Source organism: Sprattus sprattus (assembly GCF_963457725.1).
Source record: "Sprattus sprattus genome assembly, chromosome: 1".
NCBI lineage: Eukaryota > Metazoa > Chordata > Actinopteri > Clupeiformes > Clupeidae > Sprattus > Sprattus sprattus.
This window is the reverse complement of record NC_137920.1, coordinates 28,542,660-28,566,404: the sequence shown is the minus strand read 5'-3', so window position 1 is coordinate 28,566,404 and position 23,745 is coordinate 28,542,660. Positions and strand designations below refer to the sequence as shown.

The window sequence follows — 23,745 nt, the reverse complement described above, 5'->3', positions numbered from 1 at the left end:
TATAGTATGCTTCTTAAATGCTCATTCTCACTTCATTAAGTTAAACACGGATTTGTACTGTACTTGCCCAAAACATTATCAGCAAGCCTGTAAAGAAATAATCGGAGTGAATATGAGATGATACAATTTTGAATCAGCGACTGTAATTGCCGTTGAGCAAGTAACTCTGAATGTTATTCTGTAAGGAATATGAGAGTTACATGGATATCAAGATTGTTATTTAAGTGCCTTAGTGGCATTGGTCTTTAGGAAATGCCTTGAATGCCAGTGAGTCCCTAACTAGCTGCATACTTACAAGGTTATGGCACACATAAGAGCCATGAGGTATGCTATCAGCAGTGTCAGCTTTGTGTAAAGGTTTGTGAAAAAGAGGACACTTTGTCGCAGGGGAGGGCATGGGGTGTTTTGATATCTATTTCACATGCAGATGACCCCGCAACGAAATTTTGACATCTTTTTCACTTGCAGATGTCATGTGCTGTTGTAAACAATGCAACTAGTGGATAGTGGAGGCGGCAAGGTGCTCAGTGTTGCCAGATTGGAAATGGCGAAGTATCGTACCAAAGGCTCAAAATTATCGTATTTGGAGGATAATTATCGTACATCTGGCAACACTCAGGAGGCGGTCGACCAATGATAGTTCTCACAGAGCTTGCGCAAGAAGGTGGTCCGTAAGTGAGATACCTTTTCCAAAACGTGTAAGGGCGTAATAACTTGTTTGTGAAAGACCCAGAGAAACTCAAATATCTGACAAGGCAAAATCCCAGACGATTTGGAATCCCTACCGGACCCATTTTTTAGGTCTCGAAAAGAGGAGATGTCCAGGCAAAAGAGGACGTCTAGTCACCCTAGTTTTGTACTGATAAATGATTTCTTCTAATTATTGAGATATGCGCTCACATTGTTTGTTTGATTCTGTTTATGTAAAACCACACACTCACACCTCCACTTACCTGTTCTTATTAATAAACGTCACTGAAGATATCATCTGTGAATTCTTACCGATGCAGTTGCAACACCCTCCCAACCAGCTACAGTTACAGTTAAATGTATTGAGTTAATAAGCCCTCATTGCAATTGGGGATCAGATTTCAAAATCACATCACACTGCCTCAATAAGTTTGATGATGCATCTTTTCCCTGTTGTTCCTCAATTTCATGTCACTTTGGAAAAGAATGTGAATGACTAAATGTAAATGTAAAATACACTGTTCTGTAAATGCAGGGGAGTTACCAACCAAAAGTGCTGGTCTCACATCCTTGAGAATAGGTGCAGATTCCTGGGGGACCAGAAGGTCCATCATGGCCGGGTGATCCAATCACGCCAGGTAATCCGGGAAGTCCATCACGGCCAGGTGATCCACTCTTGCCAGGTGGTCCATCAAGACCAGGTGATCCACTCTTGCCAGGGGATCCAGGGATACCAGGTGATCCACTCTTGCCAGGGGATCCAGGGATACCAGGTGATCCATCCTTGCCAGGGGGTCCAGGGAAACCAGGTGATCCACTAATGCCAGCGGGACCAGCGATACCAGGAGATCCAGGGGGTCCACGGGGTCCAGGTATCAATTGTCCAGCAGACACTTGAATCACACACACATGAAGCATGCATGAATAGAAACAAAGAGAAATATCTACACAAACTGTGGATCAGGATCATAGCCAGCTTTTACAAAATATTTCAATCATTCTAATTTTCTCATGCACCTCATGCAATCATGCATTTTCTCACCTGAGGAGCAAACCACCAGCATGGATAGAAAGAAAGTTACTTTTCTGGTTGAATAGACCTGGAAAATCTTGAACACACAAAAAAACAAGGCTCATTGTGCAAGCTCAAAGATCAGGATCAATGCCGTATTTGGCTTATTTTGATATGCAACTATAAACAAACAGACACTAAGCCAGAGAGATCAGGTTATGAATATCAATTTATCTACAGGAAAGTTGAAACCCAGTGTAAAGCGTTCACATACAGGTACAGCCCACATACTTCCTGAAACATGCGGACTTGCCAGCTGCAGTAAGTAGACAGAAAGTTAGGAGGCCTCTGGGTTACATCAGGAAACATGGGGAATTAAATGTATTTAAATTAATCCAATAGTATGAGTAAAATTGGCAAACCCCTTTCACAGAAAACTGAGCTGGTTCACAGAGTCATTCTAAACATCTGTTGAGATAGCCACAGTGTAATTTTCACTGGAAACACTTTCACGCTGTATTGCATGTTATTTCATGGATGGTAGGCTACTTGTAAAGCTATGAGTATTTCATTTGCATTACAGCTTTGTATTTTTTGCTTAAGTACTCGTACATCTTTGAAAAACATCTTCTACAACAAACAATGGAGTATTAATAATGTGATTTAAATGTCATACTCACCATTGTGTCCAAGAGCGTGTGAAATCGAGTGAATAAACGAATGTGAGATGGTTGCACGACTGATGCCTTGGTCATTTCCTTCCCCTTTCAGAGAATAATTGGGGAATTACTGCAATCTAAATACAGACACTCTGTGTAAGTCTGGAAACTTCCTCGAAGTCATCTGTTATATTTCATAATCAGAAGGGAGCTGAACATGCACCACACACTGATTTACTTATTTGGTTTTGAACCGAACAGAACACTCTTCGTCTGTCCCTGACCAAGATGAACGGTTCACTTCACTTGGTTCCCGGCACTTCAAAAGCTGCCCACTGCTCCTGAGGTCCTGGAGGAAGGACAGTCCGGGATGGGAAAATGCAAAAGTCGAATTCACGTCAACCTCGGCCTGCGTGTTTGTGTGTGTGTGTGTGTGTGTGTGTGTGTTTGTGTGTGTATGTATGTGTGTGTGTGTGTGTATGTATGTGTGTGTGTTTGTGTGTGTGTGTGTCCTGTGTCGCCACCTAATACAGTGCCGCTTGAACGTATGTGAACCCCTTGAGCAGTTAAGAGTTTTCTGTTGTTATACCATGATTTTTCATTTTTTTTCATCACCAATTTTCCATAAATGAAATACCAGGTTTATGATTATTAATTGCATGTACTTTTTTTAGAGGGAATTGTGTGAGTAGCCAAAAAAACTACATGAAACATGGAATTACATTTTTGTGCTTTATTAGTCAATTAAGCAAACCAATCAAATGAGACATCCTTAGGAAAAGGGTTGAGCAACACAGAGAGAGAGAAAACCAACCAAACTACTGCAGTGCCAAGGTGTACCCACACTGATCAACAATGCCAAGTGGAAAGGAGATATCCAAGGACATCAGGAAGAAGGTACTGACAGGCCATCATTCTTGGGAAAGATTAAGATTAAGATCATCTCCAAAAGATTCCAGCTGTTGTTTTATCTGATTGGTTCTCTGCTTTTCAGGCACAGTAATACAGCCATGAGGAAAAGCGCTGCTCAGCACCTGGACAGACTGGTGAAGGTCATGGGGTCGTCCCGCCACCTGTCTTGGAAAAAGGACCTGACTGATTATTTCATCCATGCCATCAGCTTCCTGGCCGTTGACTGTGCACTGGAAGTCAGGTGAGAGCACTACAACCTTTTTCTAAATAACAAACCAATCAGCTCTCTTAATTAGTTCCTGAGGTGTCCTGTGTTCCTGAGTGTGTGTACAGGACACTCGGAGCTGGTGCCCGTCTTCAGTCCTGAAACCAAATCTTAGAGCAACAGAGAAAAAAAAACTAGTGGGATAACATATGGACCTTAAATTTAAGGGTTTTACAAAAACGAGTTGGTTTCACAAAATGCTGTATTAAAGCTGATTAATGTGCCTTTAAGACTTAAAAATGTTAATGACAAAATATGACGTGATTTTGAGGTAATGTATTTTATGATGGCATGTATCTGCTGGCACAAATTTTACTTTTTTGTTTAACATACAACAAAGACTATCTCAGAATTGTTGCTATATTTATGGCATGGTCTTTCTATGGTAAGGTTACGGTACGGGTTTTTTCTGAGAAATTAAATATAAACTAAATGTTCATGCCTTGTGAATATCAAATGAAAATGACTGTCAGGAGCCATGTGATTACAACACTGCCTACACTTGTAAGTTCTTTTGGCAGAGAGCCAAAATGAAACCAGCGGTGCATGGGGTGTGACATGAGTTCATCTAACACATTAACTGCAGCTGAGTGTACCCTGCCCTAAATCTAACACATTAACTGCAGCTGAGTGTACCCTACCCTAAATCTAATACCTTAACTGCAGCTGAGTGTACCCTACCCTAAATCTAATACCTTAACTGCAGCTGAGTGTACCCTACCCTAAATCTAATACCTTAACTGCAGCTGAGTGTACCCTGCCCTAAATCTAACACATTAACTGCAGCTGAGTGTACCCTTAGTGTTTTTCCGTCAGGACATGCAAATCAAGTTGCTGTATATCTTCACTGTTTCCATTATATGGATTTGCACACTGATGTTCCTAAATGTCTTTACTGTGTATCTAACACAATAATAATTGTTGCCTAGCCTTGATGTTATTGTAAGGTTACATATAGTGGTACTTTAAGTTTTTAAACAGGAATATATGCTTTTTTTCTGAAACATTATGGCATCATGAAAAAAAACCTTCATGCCGCTGATAGCACATCTGTCTTCAATAACTCCATTTTTAAAAGCCATTCAGTCCAGTTGATCAACATGATATCTGTTGAGGACTGAGCACTTCTCACAAAACTTTGTTTGTGTCTAGCTACTGGTTACTGGAATACAGAACGTGGGTTTTTTACCTTTTTTTTAAGATGTGCAGGTACTCTGCACGGACACAGTATCAGAAGTGATTGATAAGAACAGAATGAATAAATACCAATCGTACCATATTGAGGCCTAAATGTATAATGTCCTTAAAGTTTGTTTTTACACTTAACACCCATGAGTGATTACATGAACATTGTCATTGTCACTGTTCTCGAATAAATCACCAAAGTTCACAAACAAATTCAGTTCAAAATCAGAACATGAATTATACTGAAGCTTTGACACTCTACCTTCTTAGCTGGCAGTTATGCATCAACTTAAGTGGTGGCTTGCATATGTAGCTAAACCTCTGAAGCTAACTGGACAGAAGCGGAACCTATTCACTGCAAACAGCACACATTCCCAGCTTCAGATTTTTCATTTGTATTCATTTATTTTTGTCTATACTACATCTTCTCTTAGCAGACTGCCTTAGCTCCAGAGGCCTCGATGAGTGACAGCCTCAGCTCTAGTTGGAGGCGACGGTCTGGTCGATCCAGCGGCGCAGGTAGGACACGCGCGCGTAGACAGCGGGGGTGCGCACGTTGCAGTTGCTGGTGCCCCAGGACACAATGCCGACCTGGGACCACACGCCAGAGCTCTCACACACCAGGGGGCCGCCAGAGTCTCCCTGAGGAGAGAAGACACGGGGGTGAGAGGATATATGTTCAGCTTAAGATATAATGGTCAATGGCTGATATAATTAATGTTGTATCAATTATAAGTTAACTACATTTAAGCAATAAAAGGTAGCCAACATTAACATTCTGTCTAAATTGTGTGCATCAACACAATTGTGTCACTTAATTAGTCTATTATAGAAGTGTCAACTTAGCAGCCTATTTTGGTAAATATTAGTTTTTTACTATTGCTTGTATAATTAACAAGCAAGCTAGAAAGCTAAACTTGAAAAACGTATTAATTATATTATGTATATTATGCATGCTGTATGTTGTTTGTGGTCTTCACAGTATCTTCCTTGTCTACCAGCATGTGTTTCAGCTTGTGTGTGTGTGTATGTGTTCTTGTGTGTGTGTGTATTTGGGTGTGTGTACTTGGGTGTGTGTGTGTTCTCACCTGGCAGGAGGAGACTCCTGAAGCTCCAGCGCAGATCATGGCGTCGGTGATTCTGCTGCTGCCCCAGTGCTGCCTGCACTGAGCAGGGCTGAGCAGGGGGAGGGCTGTCTGCTGCAGGACACGAGGGCTCGCTGGGAGAGAGAGACACCATGACGGATGACAATTGAAGGAATGACAAAAGCTTTGTGTGTGTGTGTGTGTGTGTGTGTGTGTGTGTGTGTGTGTGTGTGTGTGTGTGTGTGTGTGTGTGTGTGTGTGTGTGTGTGTGTGTGTGTGTGTGTGTGTGTGTGTGTGTGTGTGTGTGTGTGTGTGCGCGCATGTGTGTGCATGTGGTCACTCACAGGTGCTGCCAGTCTTGCCCCAGCCGGTGGTGACGCAACGCATGCCTGAGGGGAAGCTTGTGCTGGAGCCGGCCATGCACACAGGGGAGACGCGGGGGGTCATCTGGGCGGGGCTGGCCAGCTTCAGCAGGGTGATGTCATTGTTGAAGTTGTTCGAGTTGTAGTAGGGGTGGGAGATGACCTGTGCAAGAGAGACACTGAGTGGTCCTCAAAGTAATAGTAACAGTGATGACAACAGCTACAGTAACAAAGCAATAGTAACAATGGTTACAGTAACAAGGTAATAGTATCAGTAATATTAACAGTTACAAAGAAATAGTTTACCGAGGGACTTAGAAAAGGTGCAAGACGGATTATTGTTGAAGCTATACATATTGTTGTTGTAAAGGTGGGATATAAACCTGAAGCAGAGACAGACCGCACTTAAATAGCTTAGAAATGGTGCAAGACCTATTGATAAAGGAACAGAAGATACATACAGAAGAAACAGACAACACTAAAATGGCCGCAGCAGAGGGATAAATGCAGACTGTTGTGTGAAGTGCTTGATGCTGAGGCCAGGCGGCTCCCCACTTGACAGATAAGATAAGCCAGCTTGTACGGACTGGTGACTTACCCTGGCGATGGTCTTGACCTGGGCAGGCTCAGCTGAGGAGCCGCGGTCGTGCTCGCCCAGGACAACGCGGTGGCTTCTGGCACTGGAGTCACACAGAGAGCAAACAGTATGTCATTGAATAAAGGATTAAGTGGATTGGGCCCTTTAAGGTGAGGTTTAGCACTGGATGAGATTCACTGGAACACTTGGGGAGAATACTTGCATACACACACATACTCACACACGAGCATACACACAAACACTCTCTCGCTCTCACACAAACACACACACACACACACACAAAATGCACCTCCTACACCAACATACATACACACATATACACTGACAAATGACATATTGAGATACCCCCACACACAAACACAGACAAACACACTCACACATTCCTTTACCTGACGCGGCAGTGGGCAGCAGTGAGGACCCAGTACTGGTTGATCAGAGAACCTCCACAGAAGTGGAACCCATTAGATTGCTACAGAGAGGTAAGTGAGTGTGTGTGTGTGTGTGTGTGTGTGTGTGTGTGTGTGTGAGTGTGTGTGTGTGTGTGTGTGTGTGTTTGTTTGTTTGTATGAGAGAAAGAGAGAAGAAGAGAATGAGTTAGAGAGAGCTCAATATTTATAACATTTATTTTTAAATTACATTAAAATTAAAAATGGATACAAATCCTGTATTACCAGGGCTACAATGGCATACTCAGATTGGCAGGTTTGTGGCATAACCATAAACATAAAGCAGCCTGATACACAGAGGAATGGACAGAGCGAATAAAAGCCGACCAGACAGTGGCCTACCTGCAGAGACACCTGCCAGGGCCAGGAGCCGGACACGGCGTTCTCTCCGTTGACGATCTTGTTGTAGCCGCTCACCTGGGGCTTGATGGCGGGAGCTCCACAGCCTGGGGTCAGCGGAGCACACAGAGGGCAAAGGGTCGGAGAATGAACAGGTGGAGGACAAAGAGTATACAGCATGCAGTTACAGCACAGAGTAGCAGAGGTGCTCTCGGTTAATGGCCACCCACTGACCAGTGAGAAAGATAAGAGTTTTAAGTCAATAACACCAAAATCAAGTTTTTTATAGTAATCATGATTATCATGATTTTAAAAAAATATTTGGATCTTGAAGAACAATGCACGAATTTTCATATAAGCCAATTTTGCCAATTTAAGCCATTAAAGCCCAGGTCAAATCCATTTTTATCTTAAAGTGCAAGGGATTCTGTGTGAACTTGATTTAATCACTTTGAAGTCACGTCAGTAGTTCACATTAACAAGGCCTACCAATGAATGGATTTTAAAGAACAAGCGGTGTGCAGAGGAGAATACTGAATCCTCACTCACCCAGGGCAGACACCACAAGGGCGAAACAGCTGACGATCCAAAGCATGGCCATTGTACTGTATCCACAGACGCACACATGCAGGGGCACCCTCTTCTGCTCTTATAGCCCAGCCAGAGAGGCGGGCTGAGAGGGCGCTGGCTGATACGGGTGGGAAAGTAGCAAGATGCTGTCTGCTACCAGGTGTTTCTATCTCACCAAAGGAGCATATTTTTCACTGCTAGATATGGCGGCTGTCGGGCCTGGCCACAGCATTACGTAAATGAGGGCCGTGTTGGAAATGCATGGCTGACTGTGCTGCTGTCTTTACACAAAGGTAAATGTGGCCTTGACGAAATGTGCATGGTCCGCAAAAGACTGTCGCTAGGGGAGGCAGCTGGAAAAAGTCCTTTTAGATATAGGTCCTGGAATGTTGTGTCATTTCAGCAGAAATCAGTTACTGAGTTTCAAACCAGCCAAGTAATTGTAACATTATCACTGAATCAATGGCCTTCAGACATGAAAATAGCATGTGGTAACTAGAGTTAAAGTACATGTTTGCATGGACTCAGCAATAATGAAGTTGGCTTCAACATACATATCTGGTTAAAGTACTGTAAACATCAAGGAATCTATTTAAACATCTATAATATACATTAAGGGCTTCTTAGCGAGTTATTCAAATTGTTCTGGAATATCTTTTTGAAGATACAAGCATTGCATACTAATGTCTGAAAAAAGTCATAACAAACAGTATTATTAACTTGGTTCTAGTTCTTGTCTGCCAGTGTTAAAAGAAAATGTCCCCAAAACTGCCCTTTCAGACAGCGATGCCAAGGGTTACACCCAGACTGCAGACACTGTCAGTGATGTTAAAGATAGGGTGACTCCATCTTACAGCTTCAGTATAGGTGTCTAGTAGTGGTAAATATAACACTTAAGACAAACAGCTTGGAAGTCACAAAGGCCTCTCCCATATCTCTCCCTCCAGATGTGTGAACTTCATGGAACAAATGCCCCCCAAAAAGTGACAGGAATTTAACTGAGATCATTAAAGGGACTCTTAAATCACTTTAAAACACTTAAAAATCATCTTAAAACATGCCTTAAGAGCTGGTCATGTATTGCTGTTTGTGGACCTTCGGAAACAGAGGGAACAGATGTCTATTTGTGATATTTGTACTTTCTTTAATGATCAGACTACTTCACCAATGTTCTGAAGGTATAATACATTAAACTAATACTTCTAATTCTAAAGTGTGCTTCATGCTTTAACCCTAACCCATTGATGAATAGACACTCACTATCACACGTCACTACCACCCACCTCCACACACACCAACCTCCAGACACTCTCACCTCCAAACACAAACACACACATACACACACACACACACACACACACACACACACACACACACACACACACACACACACACACACACACACATGCATTATTTGTCTGTAGATCACAGTAAATACACAACTTTATAGTCATGGAACTGGATTGTCTATTTTGAAGATTCTTATCAAATTAGGCAAAGATCCTTCAGGGAACAATACAGTGCTACACACTGACATCAAGCGTTTAAAATGGGTACTGCAGTCCAAATTCAAACTATTGGAGAGAATTGTCTCCCTTTGCCCCCTCAGTGTTTTTTTCTCTTTGCAGTATGGCCGGGGAAATCTCGTTTATATTCTTGGAGAATATATATATATATATATATTCTTCATGAATATATTCTGTAAATATTCACCCTTTTGAATTAAGATCAGGGCAGAGGGAGCGATCAGCTGATGTCCACCTTAGAACAAAGAAACACTTGACTGATTTTGTAACTGCTGAATCAATTAACAAAGAGCCAACACTTCACACATACCAAGGACATAGCCACAGAGTAAAAAAAAAGAATGTAAAAACACCAGAGGAATGTATAAGTGATATATATATTTGCGTTGGTTTACACATAATTAAGGAGGATCATTCATACTAGACATTTCTTACCCAAATCATAATTAAAAAGTAGATAGACTATTATTCCACTTATGTGGTGGAATAAAAAGTAGAATCTCACACACTGACAGAACCCAGGGGAACACATCATTCTTAACCCCGCCTCCACATTGTCATAAGAACCAAGGCCTCTGTACTTGTAAGCAGTAGTATTGTTGGCAAGTAACACATGCAGTCAGTCTGGTCTATTCCCTGCACCTGTTGTATGTGTGTAGTAGGTGGCTTAATCTCCTCACAAAGACACCCACTACAACCTGACCCAGTAGTAATGCAATTGTATTGGTTGATACAATGGCATTAACAATAGACATTGTCTCAAAGCACATTACAGTAAAGCACTTATAGTCAGCATACAGTATAACCAAGCTGTCATGTACTATCTCTGGGTGCACACTTTGACTCAAATGTCCAAGAGCAGAGCAACAATGTGGCCATATACTTTTATACAAAACAGAAGTCATATTCCGCTCAACAGAATAACAGATGTTTGGAAAGGTATTTTGAGAGACCTGATGAAATAGTTACAACCTGAAGGGAAAAACTCCAATCAAAATCCAATGCTCTACCATTTGAATCATTCATTTCCAAAAACTGATTGTGATGATGCGGATGACTGCATTATTTAAGCAATAAGGTTCGAGAGGCAGTACGGTATCGTCAATAATGTACTTGTTCGAGGGAGTTGTTAGGCCCGACGCGCAGCGGAGGAAAATAGTCCCCCTTTGTGTGGCTGTTGCTATGCGACAGACAAATAGCATTGGGAATTTAACGTCTGTTAGACCTAGCACAAAAGCTACGTGTGTTTCAAATGGGTTTTTGGTCTAAGCGCTAAAAGTCAACTACAAATAATATTCGAGACTTTCAGTAAAGACTTTCAATACTCTGCAACATTCGCGTAGCACAGAAACAACTAACCGAGTCAATTTAGACATATAAAAAGTCGTGTAGATAGCTTAATTCACATGAAACACTCCCCACTACATTAGCCACAACACGCCGCAATCTTGGATAGATATTTCCTTTTGAGTGCGTACTGATATGGAACGCTCAGGTAGATGAAAACAGGTCGTACAGTTACTATACCGTAGAATATAGCACACCCCGGAACTAACTCTCAGAATGGTGGATTCCATCTACCCGTGTTATAATTCCATCTACCCGTGTTATAATTGACCTATCGCTAAGCCCCGCCCCCCATTGTGACAGCTGCTAAATCGGACACTTTATCAGAGCTGACTAGAGTTTACAATGGCAGCTATCAGTGACAAAACTATATCCCAAGAGGCTCTAGACAACTTTTGGAGACAAAAGGACCTGATTTCGCCTAGAAGCCTTCAAAAGGGACTTAAATATGCAATGGAGGGATATGTATACAATTTAAAACTCGATATGGTGGATAACAAGCTTAAATTTGAGGCGAGAATTTACAGAGCTCAATGCAAGAGGGAGAAGCCTCAACTACGGTCATCGCGATTCCAGATAAATACATCCAATACCAGCATTGTTCATGCACCGCATGGGAAAGATACAATGAATTCACAGTCAGTTAATTTAACTAATCTGGAAGGCACAGAGATGTACACCTACGTTTATTAACTAGCAGGAACCTGCCCCTGACAGGACAGTGTCCTAACCATAGGCTATGGTCCTACTCCTAACTGTCTAGCTAGCTTGTTAATATAACCTTTTTAATTACCAGCATGCGTGTGTTTCGTTCATGTTGTCATGTTAATCCATTATTAAACCTATCGTTTGTTTAATAAACTGTCCCATAACTGACAAAGTTACGCTAGAATCATTAACGTTAGCTAATTTGAACCAGAGATAACTTGCCTAAGCCTAGCATAACATCAGTGGTGAAAGTAAGCAGGTACTGTGAATAATGAGTAGGCCTATGCCTTTTATCATGTAGGCTTAGTTGATTGCTTTAGCAACGGGAAATTCTAACAAGAGTATGGCAGAAAGCTAATGAACGTATAGTTCACTGTGTGGTCTGTCACACAGCTTAATCCACCGGAGGTATTTTGGACCGGTCTTGTTTTCGTTTAGGAAATGAGATACAATATACCCAATTGCCTATCTTCTCACGATAACTCGTATCAGTGTTTTATCTACCCCATGCACATCGTTTGGCCATTTATGTTGAAACTACATTACCACAATTACACACTTGTTTTTGTCCCGTTGTGGCTTGGGGAAAGGGATGAAATATACCCCATTCTGCAGCCTATCGGGATACCTACTGTCGGTGTTACATGTACCCCAAGCACATCGTTTGACCATGTTTTGTTTTTTTTCATAAACAACATCAATCGATCATTAAATTATTGTAACATGTCTCCTCCCTGTTGTTTTCAATGGAGTTATCGGAGCCGATGTCCGAGTCCAGTTCAGGCTGGAATGTCATTGGTTCATCTGCGTTCTAAGGGCGGCGCTTAGCGACAGGTCAATTGTCTGTTGATCACAGTAAATACACAACTTGATAGCCATGGAACTGGATTGTCTAGTTTGAAGATTCTTATCAAATTAGGCAAAGACCCTTCAAGGAACAATAGTGCTACACACTGACATCAAGCGTTTAAAATGGGTACTGCAGTCCAAATTCAAATTCAAAAACTGATTGTGATGGTGGGGATGACTGATTGAAAACACAGCTTGCTAAACTAAAGACTTGGCTGATGCTCTGTGAAAACAACTCTGGCTCCACCTCTGATGGTTGTTTTGAGAAATCACATGGTACTCTTCCTTTGTTTCTCTAGGCTTGAAGGGACTCTACTTCTTGAATCTGAACCTTTTCAGGTATATATATAGCTTTGCTCATTTTAGAAAAAGAAAAACAAATAGGTTTTACTGGCATAATTTTAAATTAACACGTACCTATAACCATATGCAGTATGCAGTATACAATGTGAAATCAGGAGTTTGGTCTTTCTTCTTCGTGGCTGTGTGAAAGCTTATGTTTATGTTTGTCCAATAAGAATTATCAGATGAATCATCATATTATGTTTCACTGTTAGAACGGAAGTTACCTTACAATAACATCTCACATTAGAAAGACATAAACTGGCTAAACCTGTTTGGCAAGTCATTCTTGTAAACCACACTCACTAGAGCTGAGTAAGTGACAGCAGCTCTAGTTGGAACTTAACCTTCCTAACATCGACGTCTTGAGGCAGCGAAAGAACGACAAAGGCGAAAAAATCAAGGGTGATGAACAAATGGCACAAGAGGAACGTCACATGCAGCATGGTGAGTCAACATCAAGATACAATCCAACTGTGGTTATCACATCTTCCTTTTTTAATTTTGTGGTGTACTTATCGTGTCATTCATTTCTACGCTACACTTCATTCATTTCCAAAACGCCACTGTTACTGTTGCTGTCACTAAGTCGAAGGGCAGCAGAGATAGTGATAAGTCTGATACTTCGCCTAAGTCTGGTATTCGTGGTTGTTTTTTGGTCTGAGGAGGAATCCAATGGTGAGAGAGTGACCTGCACACTCAGGGAAGGAAAGGAAAGCCAAGGAAATCAAGGCACAATGTGCTCAAGAGAATAGGTGAAGTTCAGAAGGAAATTACAAATTACAAAGTTTCAGTCCTTTATACTGTCTTCAGTCTTCTAATACTACCTTATTTGTGGACAGCTTTTGTATCATGAAAGCTTTAGTGTATTTCTTTACCCTACCTTAATGTATGGGTTCCCTTTTTTACCCTTGGAAGCAATCATGGGTAGAAAGTCATTCATGGATCTGAAAACATGATACAACTACTAATGTCAATTTCGTACCTACTTGCTGAAAATGTAAGATGCCATATTTCATAGTTTTAGACACACACATTCAAACGTACATTTCCAGGAAGCCCTTGGAAGGAATGTTATGCTTCCAGCAGCTCATTGAGCGTCGGGGAATGTTGTGGTTTTTCAAGAAAGCTCATGTGTAGGTCTGGATTTTCCTCTATACCCTCATTACGTACCTGGCCAGACAGGAATTATTTACTTATTTCGATATATTGAATGAACTCTAATTCATCTGTAATATTATATTATACCGTATATTATTGCTTTGGCTTCTATACCTGTTACTACCTATTACTGAAAGTGCATGGTTTACAAAGGGTGCATATTTATTTTAAATATATGTTGAATGAAATAGCTTTTTGTTTCTTCTTTATCTTTTAGAGCTGCTAGTAGTTGTGCTCGGTGAGCACCAGTCAGGCAAGACCTCCGTGATCGACAAAATGCTCGGTCTTGGAGAGTCTTTGCCCGGGAAAAGAACACTTTTCCGCGAGAGAAGAGAAGGTAAAGTGAGAGGCCGGAGAGTTGCCATGGTTGACACCCCCGGCTGGTGGAGGAACTACCCGTTGATCGACACAGCGGAGTTCATCAAACGGAAGCTTGTGTTAAGTCTGTCTCAGTGTCCGGGGCCTCACGCCTTCATCTTGACAGTTATGATTGATGTATCATTTAGTACGAAAAACCGGAGAGCTGTGGAGGAACACCTGGGTCTTTTTGGGGAGAACATCTGGAAGCACACAATAGTGGTGTTTACCAGAGGAGAATCTCTGAGGGGTAAAAGCATACAGCAGCACATTGAGAGTGAGGGAGAGGCTCTGAGGTGGCTGCTAGAGAAATGTGGCAACAGATATTGCGTCTTTGACAAGCAGCTTAAAGACCAAAACCAGGTCATCCAGCTGCTGGATAAAATAGAGAAGATTGTAGTAAGTAATAGTGGCAGACATTTTGAGCCTGATGAGACAACTTTAAGGGAGGTGGAAGAGAAGACAAGAGTGGTGAAGAGAAGGGCACAAGACAGACTAATGAAGAGGACTGAGCACTCCCAAAAGCTCAGAAGACAAGGTACGTTGATTTTGTATGACTGATACATTTTTCTCATTTCTGATTTTTTTTCACACAATTTACATGCCAGTATGTGTTAGAACACCTTTTGAAACAAATATTTACCATCAGCACATGTTCTCTCAATGCCAGAAATCAGAATTCTTCTAGTCGGGTGGGTGAGCTCCAGAAAAACCTCTTCTAGAAACACCATTTTGAACATAGAAGAGGCTGTCACCAGGAGGACCATGTCAGCTGATGTACAAACCGGGGAAGTAGATGGATTACAGGTCTCTGTGGTGGACACCCCTGGCTGGTGGAAGTACTTTCCTGCCCAGTCCACTCCTGGATGGGTGAAGAGAGAGCTTCAGAAAAGCTTGACCCTGGGCTCTGGAAGGCCTCACGCCATACTTCTTGCGGTTCCAGCCGACACAACGTTTCTAGAGGAACAGAGAAAGATCACTGAAGACAACATGAAGATGTTTGGAGAGCAGGTCTGGAGACACACCATAGTGCTGTTCACATGTGGAGACTTGATGGGAGAGACGACCATCGAGGAACACATAGAGAGTGAAGGAAAACCCTTGCAGTGGCTAGTGGAGAAATGTGGGAACAGATATCACGTCTTTGACAACAACAATAGGGGAGATGGGTCCCAGGTTACTGAGCTTCTGGAGAAGATCAAGGAGATGGTTGCAGAAAACAGCTCCTATGCTTCTGATACCCAGCTCTTTAAGGAAACCTCAGGAGAACTAGAAGGGGTGGATGTGGAGATGGGGAATTTGCTGGATAAAGAGTGGAAGAGGATGGACAGAAAGATGGAGGAACAAATGAAAAAACTCTGGACACAATCAGTTGACCCGAGCATGAGAGGAGACAAAAGCGTTGAGCTTCCTCCCTTCTGTGAGTTTTTATAATCTGTAAAAGTCTCTTTGGAAACATTTCTCAAGGAAGAAGAATTAACTGAGCCTACTTCAAGGAGTACTTGTGTTACTTACTTTGTGTTCTCTTACCAGTTAAGGAAACTGAGCCTTCGCAGGAGGCCCATGAAGGTCACAAATCACCAGAGAAGTTGGACACTTCAGAACATGGTCTTGGGGAGTCGTCTTTGAAATCAGGTTCTTCGATCGCCTCCTTTTTTTCTTTCTTTTCTTTTCTTTCTATTTCTTCCGAATAAGCGTTAGTAACATTGTGTGATTCACATTTTACGACAGAGGCTGGTAATGAAAAACCTCGGCAGCTCTCAAGACAGACCAGCAAGGTGCACTCTGACCTCTTGGAGAAGGTGCAGGAGACCCTTGAGCGGGAATGGGGCAGACGAGAAGCTATCGCCATGGAGAGAGCATGGGGGATGTTCTTAGAGATGAGCACAGGACATGGTAAGCCAAAGATATGCAGAGCAGAGCAACACAATATAATACCAGTAAGTGCTTATGGATAATCTTAATGATATTTGTACAGAAAAAATGCATGGGAAGTACACAGCAGCTTACAGCCAGTCAAAAATATTTGGGGGGAGGTAACTATTTTTAACACATGTTTTTGTCCCCAGCCTCAGGTTTGTCATCTGAAACAGATGAAAAGGAACGTCGGCACGCAGAAGAGAAGGTCCTAGCCTGGAGGACTGAGTGCTCCTCTGGGATAGGTTCTGATGCGGTGGACACTGAGGAGATGGACGGAAGTCTATTTAGCTAATATCATATTTGAATACTCCTATTAACTTGTGAAAACTGAAAAACCTGAAACGTCTGTCAATACAATTGCCTTGTAACCATACCCAGCAGTGTTGTACAATTGTTTATCTGTAAATATCAGTTAATAAATAAATGTAGTTAAAAAATTGCTTCCTTCTTAACGTCTGAGTAGCTCCCTCTGAACCGCTGTTGGTTTCCCATTTACCAGGACTGTGTACAGACAGAGTTTTTGAGTACACACACAGAATGGACAGCAAGAGATCTGCAAGAAGCTTAATTTGTGTAGTGAATCAGAAGCGTGGGCGGCCAAGTTCGACCAAAAGAGATCCTGTCATCCTTCCTGAAGATCACTAATTTGATTTTTAAGTTCAAAGGTTACAAAAATAGGTCATCCTGAAACTTAAATGTTATTTATTAACGCAAGTTTCCTTCAATGTGATTCATCTGCAGGCCTGCATTGTATTTTGATAGTAATATCTCAGATAGTTGACAAGCGACATGTAAACTCTTTTTCTTTTCAAACATGAATCAGAGAAGAGTCAAACCTGTGAAGGAAACAGGAGCTGCATCTGTACAGGATGGGGCATTAGGACCCAGTAGGGTGTCAAGGCTGTCCTGTGCCTCAGAACATCAGTCTTGTCTCTGTGCAGTCTTATCACCTGACACCTCTTTCTCTTCTGAGTTCCCGCTAGCCAAGAAGAACAGGAGACCATTTTGACTCCCAGATACACCCTGAAGCTGCAGTAAATCCACCGACTGAGGTACTATTTCCTAGGCTATCATAAAATAGACAGTTTTAAAAGAAATGTAGCCTTTTGGAGAATTTGAAAGCTAATCACCCTGCGTGTTTCAAGAGACGTCCTGGTTAACGTTTGCGACCGAATATTTGCAAGAGGGAACTCAAAATAGAAATTGGCTACTGACAGCAATCAATACTCATTTAACTTTAAATAGTGTTTCTTACTTTTTGAAAAAAAAGAGAAGTTTTATTTGTGGTGCTGTGACTCCAAATGGCTTTGCCAGCAAAGAAATAAATACAAAATTGGACTTTAAACACATACTGTATTGGGCACAGTAATACAGAGATACTCCACACAAGAGATACCCCAGTCGAACTGTGTTGTTGGTTACTCCTACGTATGTGTGTGCATTCATCTATGATGAATTTCATAATGATTCTTTCTCTAATCTTATCTAAAAGTGGCCTACCCTGCAGAACTGTAGTATGTGAGTGCACAGCACTGGTAAACATAATGCAAAAAACTAACACTGATTTACACCATCTGCTTAACAGCAGATATGCAATCCTCATATACCCGACCCATACACGGATGATATTCTGCCATAAAGCATGGCTGCCTAGCAAAACCCTGTTCTAAAGGCTTCGCCGACACCACAACTCATTTATTGACTATTATTCAGCAGTATGGCTACTTGCCTTAAAACATTTGTAAGTCATTCACGTAGTTAAAACCCTGTTCTAAAGGCTTCGCCGACACCACAACTCAATTTTTGACTATAATTCAGCAGTATTGGCTACTTGCCTTAAAACATTTGTTAGTCATTCACGTAGTCAAAACCTTTTAAAGAATATTGTATTAATATGACAAGATATTATTGAGCTTCAGCTTAACTGCAATGTGTCTAGTTTTGTTTGTTGCTTGTAGCAAAGAGTCTGTGCTTAGACATGGGGTTTGTCATAAGAGTCCAGGTGAAGTGTGCTGTAACATTACTCTCCCTCCCTCCCTTTCTCTCTATCTAGCACACTTTTACAAACACTTTTAGTGTGTGAGTCTATGGCTAGAGTAATACTCCTCATAAATACCCAGTTCAGTTAGTCCTACATCTGGAATTTGGTGTTTACTGATAGGGATCCCATAGTCACACCTCCTGAGGGGGCTTACATGCAGACCACAGAGACCAGAATTCTCATGTTTTCTGAGATCTATGTTAAAACGTATCTATTCAGCTGCAGGACTGGGACCAATGTACCTCTCAGACTGAGAGCATTCCAATGAGCCCAAACATGACACAGAAAACATCTTACAATGCATTACAACACTCAGTCCCCTTTATTCCATTTTCCTGACCTTAGTTTAACCCTTGTGTGGAAAAACACAAGGAGAGAACCAGAGACATAGGGAAGAGATAAGAATGCAGTTCTGAAATGTTTTTAGAAACATTATCTGTAAACAACTGACCCACACCCAAAGAGTAATGTTTTTCAATGCAAAGATCCTCTGCCTGCAACAATGAATCCAAACATGACACAGAAATCATCTAAGCAATACAACACTTAGCACCCCTTAATTCCATTTTCCTACCATGTTTTTAGAAACATTATCTGTAAACAACTGACCCACACCCAAAGAGTAATTGTAACTAGAAGGTCATCTGTGTTTTACAATACAAAGATTCTCTGCCTGCAACTTGAAGCCTTATAATTGCACTTTGGGTAATAGTAAGTAAAGCCCTCTATTAAGGTTTGTTAGAGCATGAAGACATCTGAAACCTGGCTTGGGGTTGGTTACATAACAGCAGAACTGCTAGCTAAGCAAAGCTCCAACAAATGCTGATGTGTGTGGTCCTGCTTGGGCAAGTCTGTTCAGAGACCCTGACACTGTTCCTTAGACTTATGATTCGGGAGAACCAAATATAGTCATATTCTTGGTAGCCATACGTGTTGCGTAACTGATGTCCAGAGGGTGCTGTCGATTGTTTTCATTTTATAAAGCAACCTGCCAGTGCTCCTGCCTTCAGTGCATTCACACTGGTGGGTCTGACTGGTACTCGTGAGGATCACTTGTGCATGTGCACTAGAAGATAAGGATACAAAATAAGGAAAGATGTGGTTTCTGACGTTTAGCCTCCTTTGCTTATTTCTTCAGAGATGTTCAGCAGAGGGTCATGGTGAGTCTCCTGTTCTCTTATGACAATATCCTTTCATGAAGTATCCTTACATGAAACTGGTCCAAGATCTGTGTATATAGTGATATTCTCTTTTATGTGGGCAATTTTCAGAGAGCTTGTAAACACTTAATAATGTAAAGTTAATGTGATATTTATTTTTCTGTGTGCGAACGAGTCTGTAAACAAGGCAAAAACATTTTACATCAGTATTCAAGCATAGTTGGTCATATTTCAAGATTTCTTTTCGATCAAAGAGTCTGCAAATTCTGCACTCAAGAGTGCTTGTAATTAACAGTGATTGTTTTTTCTCTTTGCAGATCTCGGAGGCAAGGCTTTCACCTTCCCAGCGGAGACGGACAACAGCTACGTAAAGCTGCAGCCTGCCGAGACGTTGGAGCACCTGGGGGCAGTCAGCGCCTGCCTGAGGTACTTCACCGACCTCCCGCAGAACAACAAGGACCAGAGTTTCTTCTCTCTGGCCACACCGGCACACAGCAACGGTTTCCTGCTGGCTAAATATGGCCAAAACCGGCACCAGATGTACATTGGCGGGGGGAAGCTGGACTTCTGGGGTCTACCAGACGAGCTAAATGAGTGGAACTCATTCTGCGTGACGTGGGATTCCGAGACGGGCCTGACCCAAATTTGGCTGAATGGGAAGCCCAGCTCCAGAAAGGCTGTTTTCAGGGGTGGTTCTCTGGTGGGACCACCCTTCATCGTTCTCGGCCAAGATCAGGATGAGTACGGTGGAGGGCTGCACAAAAACGACGCCTTGGTTGGTCAGCTTACGGACGTCCACATGTGGAACCATGTCATCTCCACATGTGAGATTGAGAACTTCTCCAAAAACAAGGGCTTTGAGAAGGGGAACGTGATCAACTGGCATGACTTAGAATTCACCATCCGTGGAAATGTGGTTTTGGAGGACCAGATTACAATCAAAAGTGACTCACATAATTGTTCAGACGGTATGTACATTTACTAACATGTCTATTTGTACTGATGTCTGTGCCTTTGACTTATATAGTTTTGTGTATTGCTTGATGTTTCACCTGGTGCATGAAATCCAAGAAAGTTGATATGTTGAAAGGGCTCCACTCAAAGGGACATGGGGCTTACTTACTGGGGCTGAGCTAAGCATGACACGTTTGTCCCATTGTTTGTCATTTGCACTGACCAAAGCATGTGTGTACACATTTTGAAATTGGTCACATCTGTATCACATCTGTGCAATGACCATGAAGAGGCCTTGAGATGGTCATTGCATCCTACACTGTCTTAAAGTCCCATTAATCTAGTCCCACACAAACAAGTACAGAACACTCAAAGAGTTTCTTCGTTCTAGAGAATCTTTGTTTGCCTTGCTACGCATGTCAGTTTATCAAGCATAGAGGGCTTGTCCCACCCTCTCATTCAGCTCATTTAGAGTTGAGGAGTTGCAGAGTTACACCGGTGTTGTTTGTGTCAAGGGAAAACAAGATTCAACAAGTGAGGAGCAGAATTGCCCTAGGTGGAGAAGCTTTTTCGTGTGTTTTTGGATCACATCAACAGATGACTTTGCCTGTTTGAAGGTTCTCAACCCAACCCTACAGTGGAGTAACAGATATCCATAATGAGTGATTTGTACACCGTGATTAGTTGGTAGAAAAAGTGGAGACTGATTGAATGCTGTCTGAAAGAATAACAGCCTGTGGGCCAAACAGCTCTTTGTGAAAAACAGGTATGGTTGTCCGTCAGCGAACATGCAAAAGCTGGAATTTATGTCCCTGAGGGGAAATGCTTCTTACCGGTTTACACTTGGGCTTTGACTTGGTTTGCGCTGGCTTCCCCATTTCCTCACCAGTGGGGAGACAAGATGATTTATGAGCACTGGGAAGGTCAGTGATTCCCCTTATAGTCAAACATGATGATAAAGTAAGGGGTAAAGAAACAATCAGTATTCCTGTTGGGTGATGACATTAAACTGACCTTCATAAAAAGGAGTTCTGCCCAAGGGTCATGTTTAAGCAAGAAACTTTTATCTAAAATTAGTGGCACTTTCAGGCCTTCATCAAACAACACTCTGTGTTTTATACAGGCCATGTCAGTCAAACCGTCTTCATAGGTCAGGTGTTGTCATGTTTATTTCCCTCCTTTATGTTCATGTCTGCCTGTTTTTGTGTCCTTTTGTTTATTTTAGATCCATTTGCTGTGTCCACAGTTAAACACGCCCTCAGTGGAAAGGCGTTCACCTTTGGTGCCGAGACGGCAGACAGTTACGTCAAGCTACACCCAAGCCTGAGCGGGGGAATTGAAGTAGCTAGTGTATGTCTCAGGTACTTCTCCGACATCCCTGACAAAGACAGAGAGCAAACCTTCTTCTCCCTGGCAACCCGTTCCCACAGCAACGGGTTCCTGCTCTGCAAGCAGGGACGTAACCGGCACCAAATGTACATCGGTAGCGCCAAGGCAGACTTTTGGGGGCTCCCAGACGAGTTGAATGGGTGGAACTCGTTCTGTGCGACCTGGGAGTCCTCAACCGGCCTGACCCAAGTCTGGGTGAACGGCAAACCCAGCTCCAGGAAGTCCCTCTTTAAGGGCGGGACTCTAAGAGGAACACCTGTCATCGTGCTCGGTCAAGACCAAGACGCGTATGGTGGCAAGTTCAGATCAAACGATGCACTGATTGGTCAGCTCACGGATGTGCACATGTGGGACCGGGTGATCTCCCCATGCGAAATCATGCAGTTCTCTGAGAAAAAGATTGTCGAAGCTGGGAACGTGATCAACTGGGAAGCATTAGATTACACCGTGTTTGGAAATGTGATCGAGGAGGGGCCGATTAATGAAAATGTCCAGCAGAACTGTACCCTTCCTGAATAGAACGATCACATTTATACAGGCCACAAATCTCAAATATTAGGTCAGTGTTAAAATCGTGGATTAGTGGCTACAAGTTTTTATCATGGTTTTGCATGGCTTTTAGGTAGTTAGTGCGCTAGTTTTAGACCAAACATCTTCTGCTTCAATCATCATTTGAGAGGTCAACACAATTATTGAGAACATAACATGATCAGTAATTCAGCAAAATCATGTTTAACCCTCTATGGGACTTGTCGCTAAGAAAAACTGCTTTTAAAAAACCACCTAAACCTTTGACCAATAATATTAACCGAAAAATGTGTCACATGACATCCCCTTCAACCAATAAAATCAAAAGTTGTTACATATCTTGGTGATATTTGTTGCTATAAGGAAGTATAGCAGAGGAGAGCACATATGAGTCACATGCCGGAAGAGCAAGATGGTAAGTTCAGTTTTTAAGCAAAATGACATAAAACACACCAACCAAAGAAATATTTCTTGGTAGCCTAAACTGTTTTCTTATTGTTTTTGCAATTTTATGTATAGATATATTGAAATATTTGTGTAAAACCTTGAAAAAGTTCATGTCATGTATAATATGTCATGTATAATTGTTTAGATACACTATCAGACAGTATACACACATTTACACATACTGTATGTCTTTCTCAGGATGTTTCTAAGTTTTATGGAAAGGTGAGAGGGACAGCATTGCCAATTCCTGAGGGACACACACACACACACACACACACACACACACACACAAACACACACACACACACAAACACACACACAAACACAAACACAAACACACACACACACACACACACACACACAGACACACTGATTCACACAAACACACACTCACACACACAAACACACACACACACACAAACACACACACACACACACACACAAACACACAAGCATACAAACACACACACACACACACACACGCACACACACACACAGAAACACAAACACACACACACACACACACACACACACACACAAACACACACACAGACACACTGACACACACAAACACACACTCACACAGACACACACACACACACAAACACACACACAAACACACACACACACACACAAACACACACACACAAACACACACACACACACACACTGACACACACAAACACACACACACTGACACACACAAACACACACACACACACACACACACACAAACACACACACACACACAAGCACACAAACACACACGCACACACAAGCACACGCACACACGCGCACACACACACACACACACACACACACACACACACACACACACAAACACACACACACACACAAACACACACACACACACATTTATCAATGGTATTTTA

At 42.1% G+C, this 23,745-nt stretch overlaps 3 protein-coding genes across 3 annotated transcripts; 2 read left to right on the top strand and 1 right to left on the bottom strand.

Annotated features, from left to right (window-relative positions):
- Positions 1-5,203: 5,203 nt before the first annotated feature.
- Positions 5,204-8,154, bottom strand: LOC308377631 (chymotrypsin-like protease CTRL-1; the record flags this gene model as incomplete). The annotated part of the gene is made up of 7 exons (XM_080854354.1): positions 5,204-5,365; positions 5,812-5,942; positions 6,153-6,333; positions 6,769-6,850; positions 7,158-7,237; positions 7,557-7,660; positions 8,103-8,154. The coding sequence occupies 7 exons, from the start codon at positions 8,152-8,154 to the stop codon at positions 5,204-5,206; spliced, it is 792 nt and encodes a 263-aa protein (XP_080710480.1).
- An 11,316-nt stretch (positions 8,155-19,470) lies between these two features.
- LOC308361800 (C-reactive protein-like) lies at positions 19,471-20,519 on the top strand (the record flags this gene model as incomplete). The annotated part of the gene is made up of 2 exons (XM_080834242.1): positions 19,471-19,534; positions 19,852-20,519. The coding sequence occupies 2 exons, from the start codon at positions 19,471-19,473 to the stop codon at positions 20,517-20,519; spliced, it is 732 nt and encodes a 243-aa protein (XP_080690368.1).
- An 870-nt stretch (positions 20,520-21,389) lies between these two features.
- LOC308368978 (serum amyloid P-component-like) lies at positions 21,390-22,396 on the top strand (the record flags this gene model as incomplete). Its single annotated transcript, XM_080843285.1, has 2 exons — positions 21,390-21,411; positions 21,714-22,396. The coding sequence occupies 2 exons, from the start codon at positions 21,390-21,392 to the stop codon at positions 22,394-22,396; spliced, it is 705 nt and encodes a 234-aa protein (XP_080699411.1).
- Positions 22,397-23,745: the final 1,349 nt, after the last annotated feature.